General features: G+C 43.8%; 1 protein-coding gene across 7 annotated transcripts in view; it reads left to right on the top strand.

Moving 5' to 3' along the window:
• Window positions 1–14,032, top strand: part of DPF3 (double PHD fingers 3) — a 168,659-nt gene that overhangs the window by 58,085 nt on the left and 96,542 nt on the right. For all 7 annotated transcript variants that reach the window (XR_011324809.1, XR_011324808.1, XR_011324807.1 and 4 more), the window contains exon 2: window positions 12,413–12,573. Coding sequence is in view for 4 of the 7 variants with exons in the window: in XM_069784291.1 (XP_069640392.1) it covers window positions 12,413–12,573 (161 nt within the window). In the remaining 3 variants the exon portion in view is untranslated. The remainder of the gene's footprint in view (window positions 1–12,412; window positions 12,574–14,032) is intronic.

Here is a 14,032-nt window from a genome sequence, read left to right as displayed (position 1 = left end):
GTTAAAGGCTAGCCATTACTCCAGGGCAATGGGCTAACCTCTCTCTCTCGTTTTTTCTGTAACCCCTCCTTGCTCTGACAGTTGACTCCCTCAGTTCTTTTCCTTCAGTTACTTGTCAATCTTTTCCTGGTCCTGTGTATAGACCACTGTTATACTCATCTCCATTCTGTACTAATTGGGGTGCAGACAAGTGAAGACTTAGTCTGCAGTTTAGTCCCATGTCCAAATTCACGTTTAGTCATTGCCTTTGCTTGTCATTGTCATTGTCACTGCAGTGTTCAGGTAGCTTTTACAGCACGTCTGGAAAAAAGAAAGGTTGCTCTTATATTTCTTTAACTGATTTTTGTATAGAAGAGCTTCAGCTAGCTTTCAGGGATGACATGGAGTCAGTTTTGCCTCTGAATGAAGAAAATTGGTGGATTGCAGTTGGGAAGGAAGTCTTGAAGAGTGAGAAAAATTTCAGAAGAAAAGATGGAGCGAAACTGGGAAATAAGAAAAGTGCCTTCTCTTTCTCTATGGCTTTGTTATGCAAACTCTTTGTGTCTCATCTGTAATGTAGAGATAATGATATCTACCAGCTCCTATTTCCACTGGTTGATTGATTAATGACTGTCTCATGATCCCTAGATTACACTTTTGTGACCTACAGCTTTAACTACTGCAGTGTATTACATCCCAGAAAGAAAATGGAAGTAATGTGTTAGCTCTGGCTAGTTCCAGCTGGGAAAACATGATAAACTGACCTGAACAGGCTTGCCCACAGGTACCTGCTTCTAAGACCTCATTCTAAAAGTGCACCGAAGCATGTGCTGTCTGTTCAGCTGGCATCTCCGCTCAGCAAGGCATTCAGGTATCTGCCTAACTTTGAATTGAAGGGGACCTGCACAGTCAATGGGGTGCTTTGCTGAACTGGGACCTGACATTTGGTCACAGGCAGGGTTTCATCATGGGTCTTTGAAGACCTTGATGAACACACAGGGCCAAAGGTGGATCTGAGATCTGATCTAGCATGATTGGGATATGTGTTAAACAACTGGAGTCTTTAAGAATAGTCAAACTTGCTAAAAGAGTAAGTTGTTTGAGTAGAAGAGAGAATCTTTTTTGTGCGGTGATAATCGCAGCAGCACACTTCTGCAAGCTTTGCTAATTACTAAGTGAATTACAAGGCTTTTTTATTTGCTTTAACTGTTCTACAGTAATAATCACCTCAGTCTGATACTTGAGCTTAGGTGGTGCTGAGAACAGGAGGCAAGCCGGAAGCAAAACACGTGCAAGGAAAGTTGGTGTATAGGGGAACAACCATCATATATTTGAGTTTCTGAAAGCTAGTTGTGGCAAGTGCTTTTTCTTGACTTTACTGAAGAATTCCTCTTATATGCTGCATAAGTATCTACAGGAACAAGGGCACAGGTGTTTGGAACGTCACTTCTCAGAGTTAAAGCAATGTGTGGGTTTGTACTTACGGTTTTCTCTGCTCCCACGGGGTGTGCTCCAGGTGCAGGAGATCCTGTGCCTAGACCTTTGAATTAGTTCAAGTGTGTTGTCAATACAGGGCATTCTTTATGCTGAGGGAACTGTGAGATGATGTGTTGGAGGACACAGTGCATCTGTTTCACCTCTTTCTTCTAACTTTTACTGTTCCTTTTTGATGAGTAATAACGACACTTCAGGAGAGAAATGCCCGTAATCTGCCCTACTTCCATTTGCTGGTAGAACTGGGGGAAGGAGGTGAGAAAAGGAAATCTAATTCACAGCCCTCTTGGGAATTCCCCTATATAGCATGAATCAAGTATATCCCTGCTGTACGTCTGCTGAGGTCAGTAGATTTATACAAGTAAGAAAATGATTGTTCCTGTGTATTCAAGAGAAATAATAACTCAAAGAAACATAACCTTAATTGTCTAGGCTTAAGATGACTTTGTAGAGAACATAAAATACGATTTCTCATTGTAAGTGTTCTGTGCGGTTAATAACTATTGACTGAGTAGATTTTTGTGTTTTCTTACATGTGTATTCTATTTGTCATACGTATCATGACTGAGGAACTGAAAGTGCTACCCATTCAAGATTAGTAACTTTATCTTTAAAGTATTGGCTATAGCTGGGTTTTTTTTCCAAGATTGACCTCAGAGGCAAAGTAAACTCTAATAATTATGTGGTTTTATTTTAGATCTATATAAATCTCTGCTTTGCTACTTCTGTGATCATTTTCACCTGAGCAAAATGGATTGTTTCCTGTAGCAGGATTTCCTTTGCAGCAGGAGATACAAAGTTCCTACAACAGAGGCAAGTCAGCAGAAAAATGTGAGCTCACTAACTCTTTCTAGTCAAAGGACAGAAGTACCTAAAATATTAATGTAATTACAGTTCTGTGTGGTGGGGAAGATTGCCTGCCACTTAGGAACATTTCTACTACTCTTCTCCTTGCATGGTTATTTCAATCTCTTCTAAATTCTGCCATCTGGATTGAATGGCACCATGTATTTGTCTGCTAAATAACTGCACAAGGTGCAGGGGAAATCCCAGCCTGGGAACTTCCAAGAGGGCTAAGAGGGGTCATTCAGGCCAAGACTGTGCTGTAGAGCTTGGACGGTTGCAATTCTGACATGGCTAAAAGCATGCAAAACCCTCATGCTCTTTCCTGGCATCTCACTGCCTGTTGAGATCTGATAGAGATACATGGCTTCATGAAAGATGAGATATATAGAGACACATGAAAAGGAATGCTCTTGTCAGCTTAGCTGGTGTCATTTGGGCCAATGATGTAACTGTGGTGGTAGGGAAAAACTTCCATTTGTACATGCTGTGTCTCCCAAGAGGGCTGTGCTGACTGAGTGACCTAGCTGTTGTCACTCATGGTGTAGGCAGGCTTTTCCCCATTGCAAACAAACAAGTGTGCTACTTGAAGACTAACCCAAGCTGGCTGTACTGCTGGAGACTACTTCTGGTGGCAGAAGGGGTTTTATGAGCTCACCCTCAGCTCCTCCAGGCAATGTCAGCTGGGTTTGCTCAAACAGATCAAATGGCCTTACCTGAAGTAGATCAGGGAGCACTCACGCAAGTATTGCTACTGGCGGGAGGTGCAAGAGCAGTAAGCTGTAGGGGACAAGCAGTGAAAAGCAGCAGGGTAGGAGGAAATGGGTGATATTTTTAGCCAGCACAGCTAGAGCTAGGAGAGGATGTCTGTTTATGATCTGAGCATCTTTTAGTAAAGACAGTGCCTAAAGTTATGCACACGATTTATTAGTGAGGTAAGTGTAGGGTGTTACCCGTGTTCTGCAGGGGAACTGTTAAAGCTACAAAGGAAGTCACAGCAGAGTCATTTGTAGAACTCTGGTTTGCTGGCTTCCCGGTGCCAGTTCGGGTGATAGATTACATTTTTTACTAATATACCTTTCTCCTGGATGTAGGAATGCAAAAGATAGGTCCACTGTGGGAAATCAGGACTGAGGGAGTTGAATGGATAGACTTTGTCTTTGACTACATCTGGCCCCTAAGGCTATGATTGCACTAAGCTAAACAGACTTCTGGTGACCCCAAACCCCAGCAGCTTGAGATGCTTCTTTAAAAATATATATAAAAAATCTCTTGGATGTTGTCATGTCCAATCTAATATTGTTGCTGAAGTTTTCATTAGTTCATTCCTTTAGTAATTGGAGAGAAGTTTTGACCTTTTGGGAGAGGTTAGGACCAAGCTGAATTCTGACTGCTGTCTTCAGATACAAAAGAGGTCTAGGTTATTACCTTTCGCACCTGTTGTTCATTTAATTGGATGATGCTGCATCTCTTTAAAACAGAAACCCTGGCCTGAGAAAGAATAGATGCTCTGAGATATTCCCAAGGAGTCTGCCTCTGAGATTAACCTAATTGGTCACTGTGCTGAGTCTAATAGAGATTGTATGCAATGTCTATCTCTGGAAACACCTTAGACAGCCTGGTGTATGGCATGGAAACTGCTGCTGTTACCTCTCCATGGAAATGGAAGAAAAGTAAGAGGACAAGTGGACAAATTACCACAAGCACCATAGTATAATTGTTCACAGTCCAGTATATTTGAATAGAGCTGAGAAATTAATCTTTTGAAACACCTCGTCTAAGCACATGTCATCTTGTACCATACACATACATACCATGCCATACCTGTTGTATCTAGACAACAACTCTGCATGTTAACTGCTGAGTAAAATGGGCATAATGATCCCACTTTTTTGGCTTTGAGAGCTGGGAATGTTGCTGCAGGCCTTGCACAAGGCCATGCGCAGCTGCAAGAAGAGGAACACCTCCAGCTCTGGCCCTTCTTCTGGCACAAAGATGGCAGCAGCTCTTGACCCTGAAAGCCAGATTTGGCCTGCAGGCTGCTGTCAGCGAAATACCCTGATGTACCACACTCTTCTTGGCAGTATTAACTTGTGCTGCTGTTACTTTTCTTTAAATGGAAATGCTGGCAGGGCTCTCATACTTCCACAACACTTGTGAGGATGGGGCTAATCAGATCAGTTTTCCTCAAATTGTAAGCTCTGCCTACCTTTTGTCATTTTTCTTCAGAGACAGATTTTTTGCATGAGATGATACCTGTAGTTTCACACCGGATTAAATTACAGTCTAAGACTGTTTCCAGAGTAGTGAATTTAGCTCACTCTATGAGGCCAGGTTCTCTGTTATGATTCAGCATCACACCGTGATTCAAGCAGTGAGAAGCCTGTCAATTCTGGCCACAAATAGCCAGTAGGGATTTCCAACCCACCAGGGGAAGTCTGCTGATAAATACCTGGCAAAAGGGGATTCCTTTGCCCTTCTACACATAGGGGATGGGCTAGTGCTGGGTTCTTGGAGGAGGGTGCTGGAAAATCTCATATTGCTCTTCCACTAATTTAGGATTCAACCTAGACTTGTAGCTCAGGGCATCTCCTTGACTGCTGTAATGTCTGGGCTGTGCCAGTGCTGACTCAGGAACTTGTCATCAGCTCTCTGATGGCTTCTAATCTCTTGCACCACAAACAGTCTATGCATCTGGCACAGTACTTTTAAACGAGTGCTTGAAAGCTTGTCCATTTTGACCTGGCTGTATGAGTTCTTCCAATGAAAGACATTAACTCTCCTTGCAAGCCTTTCGTTTCATCTACCCTTTGATCATTGCTGCTCCAGCAACACACTCTCTGCTTGCAGCTGTATACTGATTTGTGGTCTGATTTGTGTACTCTACTACTGAAACAGTTCTGCTAGCCATTTTCTTCTCTGACTCCCATGCTGGGGAAAGTTATACAGGCCTCTTTTTGTCCATCAGGTGAAATTATTCAATATGTATACAAATGAAATAGATGTCTCAATGACTCTGGCTCTTGGATAGTCTAGGATAGACATGTGTTTGTGGGTTTTTACAAAGCTGCCAAGTTTATGTTAAAAAACTGAAAGCCCAGAAAGTTTGAGTCATTCTGTAGCCCATCTGGAAATCCTGTTTTGCCTTTGCTCATGTTCACACCCCTTACATCATTAGAAGATGTCGTGCAGGGACAGACGCAACTGACCGTTATGAGAAAACTGAATCTGCACATTCCTGCACTTTCTGGCTTGCCCTCAGAGTTTGCAGTAGGATTTTGAGAAATCTGTTACACTTCACCTAATGTCAGGAAAGCCATTCTGTATTTCTGTTGAGTCTCGGTATCCTACCTCTCTGCAGTTGCAAAGGGTGCATGATTGTACCATTTAGAAGCTGCCTATAGACTAGAAGTTCCAAAGAGTACAGCCAAAGGAGGGCCCTAGCCAGCACTTTGTTGTTTAATGCTTAATAGTGGTCTGATACTCTTGAATATGTCATATTTTCTTTTGCTTGGATCTTTTGATGAATGTTGTGCTAGCATCCTGCAATGTAATGTGAGGATGAGAGCAGAATACTTTATCTCTTCTGGGAGGATGCTCTGGAGCTGGGGGTCTGCTGTCCAAAGGTACTGCAGGAGTCTGGTGATCCTGGGCTCTGTTAAGCACAGGTTTCCAGTTGCATCTGCTGTTCTGGGTCTAGAAAGGAGAAGCAGCTGTTCAAGTGGCTTGAACTTAGCCCACTGTGCCCTTTGTGAAAACCAGTGGTGTTTCAGAGTGTATGAGGAAAAGGCATGAGGACAGGCTGGGGACTGCTGATCTCTTTGGCTTGCTTTGTGATAGGTTAGGTACCACAGTTTTGCAACTAGCTCTGTCTTCGTTGCTCATCTAGTCTAAGGTAGGGAGTCATAGTAGGCCAGACCAGATGTAAAAAACACACATGAGCATGGCCAGACCACTGCTTGAAAAGAGAATTATGCTGACTGGGGGGTGAGAGAGAGAGGGAGGGAGGGAGGGAGGAAGGCCTTTTGATTATTGTGTCTATTAGATTGTCCACATTAGTGTCTGTCTTTGAATCATAAACAATGTTAGCCCATAGTTTGTAACGTTTCCCACTTCCAGTCAGCCTCAGTACTATCTCTTCTGACTTCAGCCTCTGCCAGCCATGCTAGCCTTGTTTTCAACACTGAGAGATTTGGGAGAGTGCTGAATGCATGAGAGGGGGAAAGATACATAAAGCTGCATGCCATCAACATAATGGCTGGCATTGCTGCCCATATACTTCATCATATTCCCTGGAGATTTTGCATAGATATGAAATAGAAGTGGTGGAAGAATTGAGCCCTGTGGCATTCTTCATGTCAAGGCTCATGGAGAGGAGGAGCAGCTGCCTGTCAGGGGCCTCCTGCGATCTGCTGGAAAGGAACGAGTGTAGCCAGCTAGTGCCGTTCTCTCAGCACTTGCCAAGACATGCGGTTGGTCAAGCTGTACCTCTTGGTCTGCAGTGTTGCAGGTCTTGATAGCTCAGGTAGTGTCTGCATGATTTCTTAGTCTCTGTCCATCTTTGTGAGAAGGCCTGAGACCCCACTGGTGCTTCATTTCCAGACTTATTCATGAATGTCTCCAAAAGGAGAGTGCAGAGTATTTTCTGAAGCCATGTTGGGTCACTTGTTTTCCACCACTTCTCAGGTCTTGCCCAGTTTGAAACTGAATGGCAGCGCTGCTGAAGAACAATTTCTGATTTAAAATGTTTTTTTCAGTTGTCTTCAGTGTTCCTCACAGTATCAATGATCTAAAATATAAGACTAGAGGCTAAAAGTATAGTAAATGAAAACTCCATGGTCTTGAGGAGAGCAAGTCCCACATTTTTGATCATGGCTGGGGACGATTGCAAACTTCAGAAGGAAAAGTCTGTTGCTTTCTTTTACGTGATTAGTCATTTCTTTATGTGCTATCAGCTTTTTACTTGCCTAGTCATGTAGTGAGCATGGTTTTAGAGGGAAATGACTAGAAAGGGGCCTGGCCTCAGGAACTGGAGACAATCTGGATTCATACTCAAAGGATCTGCTGGAAATTTAAGAACTGCACTTAAGGAGGACTGGTTCTCTGTTATCTAAGTTTTCCAGGGGTGATGTGGACCTGTAATCATGGTGGAGCTTGGCTGGTTATATGTCTTCAGTGAGTGCTTTTCTCCTCTGGATCCTAATCTGAAATGTGGTAGGGACTGCAGGAGGGGTGTGCTAGATTCTGCCCGTTGTGTGGCTTTTGTAAAAGGTGTAGTGCAGTCGAATAGCTGGGACTTTGCTGGATGGGCTGGAAAGTAGTGGTGGAGAGCTGCTCTGCTGCTTTCAGGGCCCATCAGGATCCCTCGTCAGCAGAGAAACAAATGTCCTGAAGCGGCTGGAGTGAAGCCATGCTCTTGGTCCTTGTTGCTAACTTACGGGCTTATAAGCCAGGCCAGTTCTTGTTGTTTTTTTTTCATTTAAGGCATGCCTAGACAGAGGAGTCATGGCACTAGGTACTGTACAGAAAAGTAGTAAGTCGGAGTCTGCTCAGAAATCTTATGGTCTAGTTAGAGCAGGCAGGCAAAGGTTGAGAGAAGGGAAGTGTTGTTCTTCGCCGACTTTGTTATTAGCTGACCTGATTCCATGATGGAAAACTTCAGTTTCTTCATACTTAAAAGAACAGTGACCTCATGAAAGTCACAGGGTCTGTTCCTCTATCCTGGTGCATACTCTCATGCCAGTGACTACCTGCAAGGCTGCATAAAGTTGCACCAGCCTCCCATCGCTGTCCCAGGACCCACGGGGCTGGTGGTGCTTTCAGAGCGCTCACCTCCCTGTTCAGGCTGCTCTGAACCTGCTGTTTAGTTTCAGTCCCGCCCTTTTTCACCAAAAAAGAGCCCCTAACTTCTACTAGACATATACCCCTCCTATGCAGCCTTGCAGAAGATTAGAATAGCATAGGTTGTTCTTTTCCAAGCCAGGGAGCTTTTATTAGTCAGCCAGAACCGGGTTATTTTGGTGTCCCCAGGCTGGAATGTAAATGCAAAGCCTGCGTGCGTGCCAGCAGTGTCACCGGCCGGCCTGTCCCAGGCATCTGGGATTTCACCTGTGGCCCTGCGCTGAGGGGCTGTGTGTTTTTTGCAGTGTGCTGACAACTTTATTCTCTATTTCCAGTTGTGCTGCTTTCAGTATGATTTGCCTTCCTTGGCCAGCAGTTGTTCATGTGTGGTCCTTGATTTTTTTCCCCCAGTATCTTTGAAATCTATGCATATGCTGATGATTTTGTGTCATTAATATCAATCTAGACAAGTCTCTGTGACCTTTCACTCCTGTGTCCAAAGGGAAGAATCGACCCTTGCAGTCAGTCACAGCACAGCACTGACTCATACATACTTTTCATAAAAATAATGCAGAAATTCCCCATAGTTTTTACAGATATTTTTTCAGGGGATGAAGTGTAAGTCTTCCATAGCAACACAGCTTGGGAAAACTATGAAGCATGTAACATCAAATAATTAATCTTTCTGACATATGATCCACTTCTTACTATTAATGTTGTCCGTTTATTTTTTTCTCTTCATGTATCTTGCTTGCTCAAACTCAGCCGATCTGCTTGAGTTTCATCTGAGCTCATGTGCTCTCCAGTCTTATTCCCGCCCTTATCTGTTCTCCAGCTCCATTGTAAACCTCTTGGGAGGGGGCTGGGATTTGTCCCACCTCCATGACTCCACAGTGATGAGCACAATAAGACAATACTTTCCCTTTTTTGCCCTGATTCTAATAATACTTTCTGATTTTCCTGCATAAGACAAAACATGCTGTGTTTAGATATGTAGCACTGAAGACAAAGAAAAAAAAATATCTCTAAGTTTAAAGTTCCTTAAAAAAAATAACTGAAATTTGGAACAAGTCAGAGTCACTCCAGTGAAGACTAATGGTAAAACAAAACAACCAACCACCCAAAAGTAATTGCAGGGAAGCTGTTTTCCACTGAGATATGACTGTCATAAGGAAATATTGTTTCTTTACTTTCCTGTATTTGATTATTTGTCACTTTTTAAAGATTCCATTTATAATTAAAGTCAGGGCAAGTGCTCAAGGTCCCAGTATCTGAATACCTTTCCAGTGAATACTTAGGGGCTGGGGTATTTGATCATGCTTGCTGTAGTGGAGCCAAGGCAAGCTTTCTTAAAGTATGGACATGACTAAATGCTTCTTCTAAATTATTATTTTTCTTTAAGGCAAAAGATGCATATTTAAAATCTTTAATGTAATGAAACAGCTAGACTACAAGATTGTGTCAGGAGTGAATTTGACCCATTAACTTGGTAGCTTCTCTGCCATTAGGATCTCAAAACCCCTTTTCTCCCTCTTAGAAAAATCTGAAATTTAATCTTACACCCTACTTGACAGTGTCATTTAAAGCCAAATATTTAACTTTCTAAGAATTATAGTTATTTTCACTTATAGAAGAAGGCGGAAACTGAGGTCATCTCCAGCCAGATCCTGTATCTGGGTTGCTGAGACGTATTGTTTTTGTTAATACGGATGCTTTGTGGCGTGCATATTCTAATGACTGGAGTAATTTTTAGCATAAAGAAAACCTATACAGGGGTGGCAGTTTGTTGTCACACGGCTGTGCTCTTCCTTCCAGTAAACTCCTTGCAGTTAGTGAGTGTCGCTGGCTTAATACAGGGGGAATCTGACATAGCTCTGTGAAAGCTCAAGTGTTTGTGGAAAGAGCTTTTAATCTTTGATCAACTGGAGCCTCCTTGTTACTGACTTTGATTACACAAGTGTACAACTTTAATTACAGCTTTTAATAAGCTTTCATTTCTTCCTAGTCACATTCTTTGTATAGTAGTGCAGCTTATCTTTTCCTTTCTCCTCTGCTCCCCCCCCTCCCCCCCCCCCCCCCAATTTTTATGGAAAAAGGGGTTTGAGGTCACTGCAGGGGATTCAGTGTCCAGAGGGATCCCGCCGTACACGTTCTGCCCACAGCTCTGCCCTCCACTCGCTGGTACAGTCCAGAGAGCTCTCCTTCAGCTACCCTGCTAAGGTCCCCGCGCTGGCTGCTGCCCAGGGGGTGGTGGTCAGCAGTGGCGGGACAGGGCTGTGACGCACCACATTGATACAGACATTCACTGCTGCATGATGCCGCTGAACAACCCTTAGAAAGTCTCTGTAGCCAAAGGATGTACTGACTCCTGTGCGCAATTCCTGCTTGTGGAGGACTGCCTCCTTCCCTCCCTTGGAGACACTCTGAAATGCGGTGGGTGAAGTCAGAGTGGCAGAGGGCAGCAGGAAGCTGGTGGGCTCCAGCATCCAGCCACGGTGCTCATTCCACATCCAGGGGCTCAGTGTGCTGAATACTCTCTGCTCGTTAGAAAAATGACCTAATGGAAGCTTTGTGAGAGACTTAGGGGCTTGTAATTGTAAATACTTGAGATATGGCTTAAAACAAGCATAAGGAAATGCTTTTTTCACATGAATCATATTTCAGCTGTGGAACTCATCACCCCACAACATTTTAGGTATGAAAAAGATAAGTGGGTTGAAGAGTTGGTTGGATAAATTCATGGAAGAAAGATTCATCAAGGTCTATTAAACATAATACCCCCACCATTGGGTAACCTGAGACTTGGGGAAGTTAAGTTCTCATCATCAGAAGTGAGAAGGGGAAACTAGGGGTGCCTCCCTCTGTATTTGCCCTGCTCTTGTGTTCTTCCTGGAGCCTTTGCTGTTGGGCCCTGTCAGTGAGAGGATATTGGGCCAGTACAGCCCAGGGGAAAAAAGAGAATGGCTCACATGGAAGTCATAAGGTGCAACCAAGGAGTGACTTAAAAGACGTGAATCAGAAAAAAGACACAGATGGCAAAACAGAGCAATTTGCACCAATTTGACATTCAGAGGTGTGGAAAAGGAGTATACTATTAAAATGCCAGTTGTGCCTATGGAAGAGGGTAGTGGGGAAAACAACTAATAGAACAGGAAAGGGAGCCTTTTTTATCTCTGTGCATGCATCCTTTCAGCTCCCTTGCTGTGCATGCTATACTCTTTTTGCACACTAATGAATATCAGAGTCAGAGCAAGTTATGCTATATATCACTCTACTCCTATTTTCTAATGAACTTACCCCTAATGGGTAGCTGTTCTAGCTATTCATGTCACGACTGAATTTCACCTTGACAATAGATCAAGAATGAGGTTCAGCAGCGTGGCCCACCTACTTTGCAATGCTCCAGCATGACAGCTGCTTTGTGTCCTCAGGGTAGCTTTACTTTGATGCTTTTCCCTGTTTAGAAAAATTTGGAGGGAGGATTTTGGTAATCTCCAGCAGGCAGAGTTTTAAAACCTTTCTCAAGGGAACATGAAGATTCTGCAGAATTTTTGAACAAATAGTTATTTATGAAATAAGTGACATTGTCTTTAGAACTGTTCCTCACACTGGGCTCCAGAGGAAAGCAGCATTTGCCATGCTAGCTCTTACTGGTCACTGTTGTAGCCTGCTGCTGTTGGTGCCTCAGGTTTGACTGTGGAAAACTCTGGAAGAGTTATGACAAAATGTCTAGTCTGACCATTGCAGACATGGCCCTAGTTGTTAAGGGGTGTGTTTTCATGCCTCAGAAGCACACAAAATGAGGACTATGTCCTTTGCTCTTATGGGCTCTCTGACACCAGAAATACTGGAGGGAAATTCTTCTAAACCTGGCTGGCTTGCTGGTTGCTCAAAACATACTGCAAGAGTTGCTGCAACATAGGATTGAAATGACTAGTTTGCTGAATTGGCTGGACATACTACAGGGGAAGAGAAACAAAAGAATGAGTTCACCATGGTGTATATGTTGCCTGACCCAGGGTCATGGGCCGGTTTGGTTGCATCATTTGCTCATTCAGTAGCTATGCCACTACTGAAAAGATCTGTGTCCAGTTCCTGAGAGTCTGATTTTTTGGTGGCACTTTCTGCATGATCTGCTTCAGCAGTGTCTCGTGTCAGTAAGCTTTGCATGTGTTCAGGGAAAGTTTTTCTGCTTGTCCATTGTTTGAGGGGGCAGTGCAATCTTTCTTACTCTCTGCCCTGTCTCTTTTGGCAGACTCGGGGACCAGTTCTACAAAGAAGCAATTGAACACTGTCGCAGCTACAACTCTCGGCTGTGTGCTGAGCGGAGCGTCCGCCTTCCCTTCCTCGATTCACAAACTGGGGTAGCTCAGAACAACTGCTACATCTGGATGGAGAAAAGGCACAGGGGACCAGGTTGGTAGCGTTGTGTCTGTGTATGCATGTGCATGTATGGAGGGCTGGCCACTGAGCCCTCATGGGGTTTAATTAATAGGAGCTCAAACCTGCTACAGGCCACATAGAAGAGAAGCTGCCTAAACCTCTGTGCCTGCAGGGGATTTCCTTTGGTAACTGCAGAGAGCTCATCCTAATTATTCTCTCTCTACCCAGAGAAGTGCCTGACATGGTAGTTTCTAAGGCCACATCATTGTAGCTCTTTTAATGCTATTGATCTCAGTCTGCAGTAGAAGACACAATGTTCTGCTCTAAGCAGGACTGGAGTTATCTTCAGGGTGGAGAGGTAGAGGTGGGAGTTTCTCAGATGAATGCTGAAAATAAGGCATTATATTGGGAAGGATATAAAGCCAAGGTAAAATATAGGAAAGTCCAGTTATTGGAATGAACGTTGTTCTGATGGTTAGAAATATACCTATAACTCCTAGTTCTGCTTTGGACAAGTTACTTGGATATCAGTTCTGGAGCCGCAGTTTCCTCAGGTGCAGAAAGAAATTGGAATATGTCCTCAAAGAGCTTTGGTTAATGCCTGTTCCAAAGCTCAGTGAAGCTCAAGGGAAAAAAGCACTGTTATTTTTGTAGACTTTGGTCAGTCTTTCCTTTGTTAGAGCAAATCCATCTGAAATCCTTGTTTGAAAGGCAAAGGACAGTCACCAGTTCAAAGACTGGAGCTGTTACTCAGACAGAAGTCCTCCCGAACCCCAGGGGCAATTTTGTTAGAGTATGGCTCAGTGTCTGACCCACCATTAGCTCTGGGGAACAGATTTTTTTGATGGCACCAAACTGGGTTTCTTTTTGGGGGGATTTTTTTTCAGCGCAAACCAGAGAATCCAGGCAGGGAGGGGGCTAGGGTGAATGGGCACCGGAAGCAAGATGTGCACACAAGTGCATATACACATGCCAGTTCCTGTAAACCATACTGACCCCCCCCCCCCCAATCTCCATATCTAGAATTATGGGACGGTGCAGCCTGCTCTTACCTCCTCCACTGGCCTGTTTGCAGGAGGTGGACTGGGAGGAATGCATAGGATATTCCCCCCTTCCTGGGGCTAAGAAAGCAACTGCTGCTTCTGAAGAGCGCTTAGCTGAAACTTTCCCTGTCCCTTTCCTAGGATATACTGAGGGAAGGATCCTTGCACTGCTCCTATTCCTAAAATATCCAAAGTAGATTTAGTATTGTCTTGCAGTACTGTCAGAAAACTTTCTATAGTAAAATGCAGCCACTACTGGTGCAGGATGCAACAGGTGTTTTACCAGCATTAAAAATACCCTGAGAATGTTTCAGCTGCCAAAACTACTGGGGTAATCCGGGACCGCTGAATGTGGTTTACAAGCTGGGAGTTGTCTGAGGTTCTGGGCTAACCCTTCTTTTGTAGGTTGCTTCATGACCACAGTTGGTTTTTTGTTTCAGCTGAAAATT

The sequence above is a fragment of the Haliaeetus albicilla genome, chromosome 5, assembly GCF_947461875.1.
Source record: "Haliaeetus albicilla chromosome 5, bHalAlb1.1, whole genome shotgun sequence".
Lineage (NCBI taxonomy): Eukaryota > Metazoa > Chordata > Aves > Accipitriformes > Accipitridae > Haliaeetus > Haliaeetus albicilla.
The sequence above is the reverse complement of the archived record's forward strand: the minus strand, read 5'-3'. Positions and strand labels throughout refer to the sequence as shown.